The sequence below is a fragment of the Actinia tenebrosa genome, unplaced genomic scaffold, assembly GCF_029948245.1.
Source record: "Actinia tenebrosa isolate PJP-AT-01 unplaced genomic scaffold, QUT_ActTen_1.0 PGA_scaffold13__45_contigs__length_12533684, whole genome shotgun sequence".
Lineage (NCBI taxonomy): Eukaryota > Metazoa > Cnidaria > Anthozoa > Actiniaria > Actiniidae > Actinia > Actinia tenebrosa.
Genome location: NW_028292573.1, coordinates 6,713,696 through 6,721,195, shown reverse-complemented (window position 1 = coordinate 6,721,195; position 7,500 = coordinate 6,713,696). Strand labels below are relative to the sequence as shown.

Sequence of the window (7,500 nt, the reverse complement as noted above, 5' to 3'; positions counted from 1 at the left end):
TCATCATCATCACCATCATCACCACCATCATCATCATCACCATCATCATCACCACCACCATCATCATCACCATCATCATCATCACCACCACTATCATCATCACCATCATCACCACCACCATCATCATCACCATCATTATCATCTTTATCATCATAACCATCATTGCTATTAATCATCACCATGATGACATTACAAAAAAAAGGAAGTGAAAAGTAGGACAGCTTATTCTGCAGCTTTATCATGATCGCCAAGACCAGGACTCATTAGCAATATCATTCCCTCAAATACATTGAGAATCATATTACACTAGATCACAAACATCTACTACATACCACATATCTACGCACAAGGTCTTCATAGCCTGAAACTAACAGTTCTTCTTGAGGCTCTTCTGGAGCTGATGAAAGTACAACATAATTAGGATTAACAATAAACAACTATAGAACTACGTAGCTTGAGTGTACTAAATTGCTTACAGGTAATTATTCACACACTGACAGATATCTAGTATAGGGAAATGTCAGACCAGACCTTTCCATATCAGACCATGTGTCATTCTTGCTCTTGAGAATAAGATTCTTTGTTTGAGTTGTATCCATATTCATGTGTCTTCTCATGTGCAACCGTTAAACAAAGAAATGATACTCTAGGGAATGACACATGGTCTTGAGAATAAGATTCTTTGTTTGAGTTGTATCCATATTCATGTGTCTTCTCATGTGCAACCGTTAAACAAAGAAATGATACTCTAGGGAATGACACGTGGTCTTGAGAATAAGATTCTTTGTTGGAGTTGTATCCATATTCATGTGTCTTCTCATGTGCAACCGTCAAATACTCTAGGGAATGACACATGGTCTTGAGAATAAGATCCTTTGTTTGAGTTGTATCCGTATCATGTGTCTTCTCATGTGCAACCGTTAAACAAAGAAATGATACTCTAGGGAATGACACATGGTCTTGAGAATAAGATTCTTTGTTTGAGTTGTATCCATATTCATGTGTCTTCTCATGTGCAACCGTTAAACAAAGAAATGATACTCTAGGGAATGACATGTGGTCTTGAGAATAAGATTTGTTCGAGTTGTATCCATATTCATGTGTCTACTCATGTGCAACCATTAAACAAAGAAATGATACGTAAAATGACACATCTGAATATCTAAAATGCAGGGTGTCAAAATAGCGGCCTGCCAATGGCCAAATGACAGGCCAAATTTCAGGTTTGGCAGGCAAAAATAACGATGCACTGCCAAATGAATGATAAAATGGCATGCAAAATTTTAATTGAATGACCTCCTTTTACTGTGCTACTTTACTATGGCAGGCTTTAAAAAATTCTATTTCGAGCCCTGAATATGGGAAAGATTACATGTACACTCAAGTTACTTTAAGGAGGTCTACTAAAATAACATGTAAACCTACCCATTAGTTGATCATTATCAGGCATGTTGTTTTCAGGGACACTAAAATTGTCATCATCATCACCATAGTCATCATTGCCCTCTGGACCTACTGATGATAATAATATCTAATAAATAAATAAACAAACTTGGATAGACAGATGGATGGACGAGTGGATGGATGGATGGATGGATGGATGGGTGGGTGGGTGGATGGATGGGTGGATGAATGGATGGATGGATGGGATGGGATGGGTGGGTGGATGGATGGGTGGATGAATGGATGGATGGGAAGGATGGATGGATGGGTGAATGGATGGGTAGATGGACGAATGAATGGATGGATGGATGGTTTAATGGGTGGATGGATGTGATAAACACTGTGGTATATCATGGTACATACCATACACAGGGCCATCTTCTTGTTGTTCAATCTCATTATTTTCTGGTACAACAGCGTCCAAGTCCTCTATTTGTTCTTGAGTCAAATATTCTGCCTAAAAATCAATTTATTTGTAATATATGTAACACATCAGCCACCATCAATGTCATCATCATAACCATCATCAACATTATCACCATGATCATTACCACTATCATCATCACCATCATCATCACCATCATCATCACCATTACCACTATCATCATCACCATCATCATCACCATCATCATCACCATCATCATCACCATCACCATGATCATTACCACTATCATCATCACCATCATTATCATCATCGACATCGATATTGCCATCATCACCATCACCATCATCCTTATCATTATCACCATCACCAACGTCATCATCACCATTACCACCATCATCATCACCATCAACAAGTGTTGTACACATAGAATATTAAATGTAGTAGTGTGTTAACCTACAAGCATCTTCTTTTGTTTCTTTTCCAGTTCCTGTCGTCTTCTGAACTCAACCCAGTAAAGATACTCAAACTCTGCAACCACAACACAAATAATAATAATTAATAACAATTAATACTTTCCGCTGTGTCATTCTTATCTATTATAGTACACTCAACAAAATTACTCGACTCTGATTGGTCGAGAGGAGCACAATTATAGCGTTAATTGTACTACGTAGGAGTACCGAATTAAGTTGCTATGGCAACACGGCCAAAACAATGTCAAAACAATTATTTTCTATCATTTTGTACTTAAAAAACATATAAATAAAATTTTAAAGCCGTAAGAACTAATGTTTTTTATGCATTTCAGTTGCACGATGGACTGAAAATCGGCTGCCAAATAGACAAAGATGAACGGTGTCACTTCGCATTTTTTACTGAAATTATGTTGAGTGAACTATAAACAAAAAATCGCATGATCTTCTCGTACAATTTGGAATTAAGACACTCGTAATGTTTTGAAAGTTCTTTAATTGCACTCACCTAAAGGCTCGTGCAATTACAAGAACTTTCAAAACATTACTCGTGTCTATTAATTTCCAAATTGTACTCGAGATCGTGCGATTTCCTATACTTATTGTATGTGTCGTGCTTCTACTAACACTTCTCTTGTGTTCTGCCAACCCCTGCTTGCTTTATGACAGCACACAGCTTGCCTGTTTTCTATTTCTTCATTATTAATTAAACATAAAAAAATAGAATATTTAAATAGGACTTATTTTACCTTTATAGACTGGAGCCTTGAGAGGATTTTTTGGAAATTTAGAGGCATGTGAATGAACTGTAAATAATAATAAATAAAATAACAATCTTAGGTCTGGTTAAATGTTACTAGCAGGCAAGGTTTAACACAAGGGAGATTTAATTTATTAGCACAGGGGCAGGGGGCAAAATCACATGGAAAGCTTAACAAACATAACCCAACCCCCTCCCCCCTCCATGGTAGAGATAACACTGTGATTCATGGGAAGCACTGGTGGCGTGCGCTGCTAATGCACTGCCTCTCACCAATGCGGCCCGAGTTCGTGTCTTGCAGATCTCGATGTCGTATGTGAGTAGAGTTGTTTGTTGGTTCTCTCCTGTGCTTCGAGGGTTTTTCTCCGGGTTCTCCGGTTTTCCTCCCTCCTCAAAAATCAACTTCTAAATTCTAATTCGATTTCTGGGCTTTCACTTAGTTTGGAGCCTAGCTCTGTTGTGATTGTCCGACACTGTGATACGACAGTGAAAAGCTTTGTACATTTTAGATTTTAGATATAACCCCCCCTTCATCACCTTGCATTAGTTCTCAACCCCCCTCAATATGTAATGACTCCCCACCCCCAACCACTTTCTCAAAATAACATAACCCTCTATAACTCTTAATTTTGGCAACCCCCCCCCCCCCCCCCCATCCCCCCGCCTACATGCACTAATAAATAAAAGCCCCCTAAATGCTTAATGGGGCTTAGACCTAGTACATTGAGCGGTGTCTAATCCAGCGATCAACCCACTTTTATGCACACACAGCAAAAAAGAACAAAAATGCGAAAAGAGACTGGTAAAAAAAATTGTAACGATTAACCTTCTTAAAAAGTTTTCTTTTTGTGCGCTCCTGCAGTATTTTGGTTTTCTAAAATATTTTTGAACGATTTTGCATGAAATTCCATTGACCTTCACTGAAACACATGAATATTCTATAAAACTGAGGCTGAGCAACAGAGAATTCATAACTGGGATATTCTGGAGTATTTTTGCTGATAGAATATCACAATGACCGCAATACTTACAAGCCATTGTACAAAACTCTTGTAGCGGTATTAGAACTTGCTTCTTTTCTGTTGTTTCATTTCTTTTTCTTTTCTTCTTGTTATCTTTTTTGCTCATTTCCATTAATGATGCAGGAAGCTTGAACGGCCTCCCTAAAACAGAATGAGACTCATTCAGCTGATTGATACCAAGCAGTAGAATACTCTCTGGTTGATGGCATATGACGGGCAGTGTTTGTCTGTCATTGTAGGCTGGTAATGAGATTCATGAGATTCATTCAGCTGATTGATACCAAGCAGTAGAATACTCTCTGGTTGATGGCACCCCGTACGAAACTTTGAGGCTGAACAGAGCGAGAATCAAGCGTGATTCTAGCCATACTTAGCTTTAATAGCCATGATTAGAGCGAGACACAGCCAAACAGAGTAAATGTTTGGTCCACCTTGAAGAGCCATACATTTGTCTGGCTTGTTTATGGGTCCGAATCAGGCTTTAATTTTGTGTGAAGCGCCAGAGGTCACAACGGAATAACTTTCCAAGGATCGCCTAAAACCTGAAGACTTTATCTGGCCATTTTATGGCCCACAATCAGGCCCGACATAATTTGCTTTATCTTAACCTAAAATTCAGATTCAGAGGCGCGGCTCGATTTGAATATAATACGTCCGATCGCTTGGTAAGTTAGAGTACCACTATTAATTATAAATCAGTCCGAGTGGAGGACGAAAATTTATATCGTGGGGTTTCTGAAAAACGAATAACTGAAGTCACGTCCTGCAATTAATTATCTGTTTTATTTATGGTTTCTAATTACAACAATATAACTTTCCTCATATTTTTCGTTAGTATTTTGATATAATCAGATCTCCACCTATTACCCAACGTATGTCTTATTCAGTTACAATGCTACTGTTTGGGAATTCACATATATATGCTTTAACTGGATTACAGTCAACTACAGAAATATAGATACAGCAAGCCTTAATGTTCGTGATGTCAAACATCATGACCTCATCAAAGTCACAGGGGTTGACAGATGTAATATGTACATTTGGATTGTAGTTCATACACGCGATAGGATGTGCGACAGCAAGAGTGTGATCATCATGCTGTATGAAATATGCCACTTGTGCAAATTTGGTCGAACCTCCTAAAAAACATTTTACAGTTGCAGCATTTCGCCTCTGTAAACGTTTATATGCTAAGCCATAAATTTCACCAACACCGCAAATTTCTAATCTATTGAAGGCCTTGACCTTTTTAATTAACGGAAAAGACCCAAGCCATTCTTCTAAGGCAGTAAATTCCCTGGCGTTCAATTCTTTTAAATAAGAAGATCCTATCGCATAAATCCCATTCTTAATTTCAACTCTTTGTTTACGTTTAGGGGGATAAATCAACTCATAACAAACTGTCTCTATTTCACTCCCTACCGGTATGCATGACTCTTTTAACTCCGGAAGTTTTTGCGTCAGACAAACAGCAGATATGATCTGGCTGTCAATAAACTGTGTTCCATGAATCAGTTTTAGTATGAATCCATTTTTATCCTCAAAAGGGAAACAACTGTGTGTGTAAAGGGGTCCCAGGTCTTTAACATTTGCAGTCAAATGTAAAAGTTGGTGTACGTTCATAGAACAGTAACGCTCCCCATACAATTTAGAAAATGTTTTACAAAAATTTTGTAATGCATTATTAGCTTCTTTTAAATTCTCTTCTGAAATGGAATCTTTCAAAAGTAGATAGATAGCGTGAACAAATAACGTGTAATGTGTAAAATAAGAGTCAGGCAAAATGCCATACAATGTGGGAAGACCATAAAATAACAAAAAGGAAAGAAGTTCACTCGCCTTCCAATATTTGAGATGTTGCGATATTGATCGTGGCAGTCTCTTAATGTTCGTAGTTGGTGTAATGTGCTCCAGTCGTTTATCTACTTTACCAACTAGTTTGGAAATGCTGAATTTTTGACCCGATAAACTTGAGCTAAACCACATGGTCAGTAAGTGCTTCTGTACCCCAAGTAAAACCCCATGCATATAATCAATAGCTGTACCCCTTACAACATCAAAATTGTCAAGAATACTTAACCATGATGGTCCTTTTACCCCGTTAACCATGTACCTTTTAACCCCTTGTTTCAGTTGTTCAAGCGCTCTTTCAGCATCCTTTTTAATATTTTCTAATGTTCGTATTGGTCCCGAGGGGTCATTTTCCTGATACGGATATATCCAAGTGTGTCCTCTAGCACTTGTTGCGAATGTCTTTCCAGGCTGCAAACATTTCCAACAACCACATTCTCCATTGTACTGCATGCTGTTACAGAGAAGGCAACGTGCAGGAAGATCACTGGTGGTAACAAGGAGAATGGCTTTACAATTAAACGTTCCCCTCTCTGGAGAAGCAAATTCAACACCTCTTTCCAAAGTTTTGAGTGCAAGAAGGTGTGGTTTGAGAAAAGTGAACATCGCCGGCTTTTTCTCCCCAAACCACAACCCAGCAAAAATCATGTTCTCTTTGGCCATTCGCTTTTGGTATGGAAGCTCATTAATGACTAGGTAGAGAGGCCAAATTGAAACTTTGGAAGACTTGAAAACTGGAACTCCATCTGTATTAAGAAGAAACGATATGTTGTCAGGAGACGACAAGATGCCTTTCTCAAATGCTTCTTTATATAGCTTTCCATTGTAAATGTCCTCAATGTTGTCACGGTTAAGTTTTTTACGATGAAACCTGTATTGAATGTCACTGTAGAAAGAAGGTCTTTTAAAAAAGGTTTGCAGTTGTTCCACCAGCGGAAGTTCAACAAAATATGATTTGGTTCCTCTCACTGTTAGATCCTTTAAACACGCAGTATTAGAGCACGTTTTACTTTTCGCTTCTACTGTGGCAAGGCAAAACGAACAATAATAATGTAGAATGAGAGGGTGCTTTAAGTTTGAAAAATATTTCTTGAATCTGTTCAAAGTTGTTGGTAATACATGTCCACATGGCAGCAATAGATTGAGTATGAGTAGAAGTCGACTAATTGCATCTGCTGGCAAGTTAAATTTCACTGCATAAAGTGAGAGCAGAACCATGACAGCACCGATTTTTATTGAAGCTCCCGGGTAAAGTGGTTGTTGGTCATTTTTTTCTTTTTCTTCTTTACCCTTGTTCTCCATTTCATTTTCATAAAAATAGCTTTCGTTTTCATCGTCTCCGAATGTCTCAGAATTCACTAGGGAGTCCTCAGATAATGTCAACATCTCGGCTATCTCTTCAAACTGATCTTCATCTTGTTCTTGATCGTTGTAATTGGCATGAATATTTTCTTCTAAAGTGTTGCAGTTCTGCTGTGCTTCTACTTGTTGTTCATGCAAGGCTAAGTCATACACTTCGTCCCAAAATTGATCAATTTCATTTTGTGTTGGTTCGCTCGTCGCGTG

The 7,500-nt window shown here is 38.2% G+C and overlaps 2 protein-coding genes across 3 annotated transcripts in view; both read right to left on the bottom strand.

Moving 5' to 3' along the window:
* The window catches only part of LOC116306911 (condensin-2 complex subunit H2), a 27,060-nt gene that overhangs the window by 5,462 nt on the left and 14,098 nt on the right, over positions 1 to 7,500 (bottom strand). The window contains exons 13-18 of one of the 2 annotated variants that reach the window (XM_089028896.1): positions 4,093 to 4,224; positions 3,051 to 3,107; positions 2,286 to 2,356; positions 1,807 to 1,900; positions 1,426 to 1,515; positions 333 to 397 (exon numbers count right to left, since the gene is read on the bottom strand). In XM_089028896.1, the coding sequence (XP_088885022.1) occupies positions 333 to 397; positions 1,426 to 1,515; positions 1,807 to 1,900; positions 2,286 to 2,356; positions 3,051 to 3,107; positions 4,093 to 4,224 (509 nt within the window). The remainder of the gene's footprint in view (positions 1 to 332; positions 398 to 1,425; positions 1,516 to 1,806; positions 1,901 to 2,285; positions 2,357 to 3,050; positions 3,108 to 4,092; positions 4,225 to 7,500) is intronic. The other variant, XM_089028897.1, reaches the window with a different exon arrangement.
* The window catches only part of LOC148911696 (uncharacterized), a 3,366-nt gene continuing 262 nt past the window's right edge, over positions 4,397 to 7,500 (bottom strand). Inside the window, exon 1 of the mRNA XM_089028895.1 lies at positions 4,397 to 7,500. This exon is cut by the window's right edge and continues 262 nt beyond it. Within this exon, the coding sequence (XP_088885021.1) occupies positions 4,963 to 7,500 (2,538 nt within the window). The 3' untranslated portion in view covers positions 4,397 to 4,962.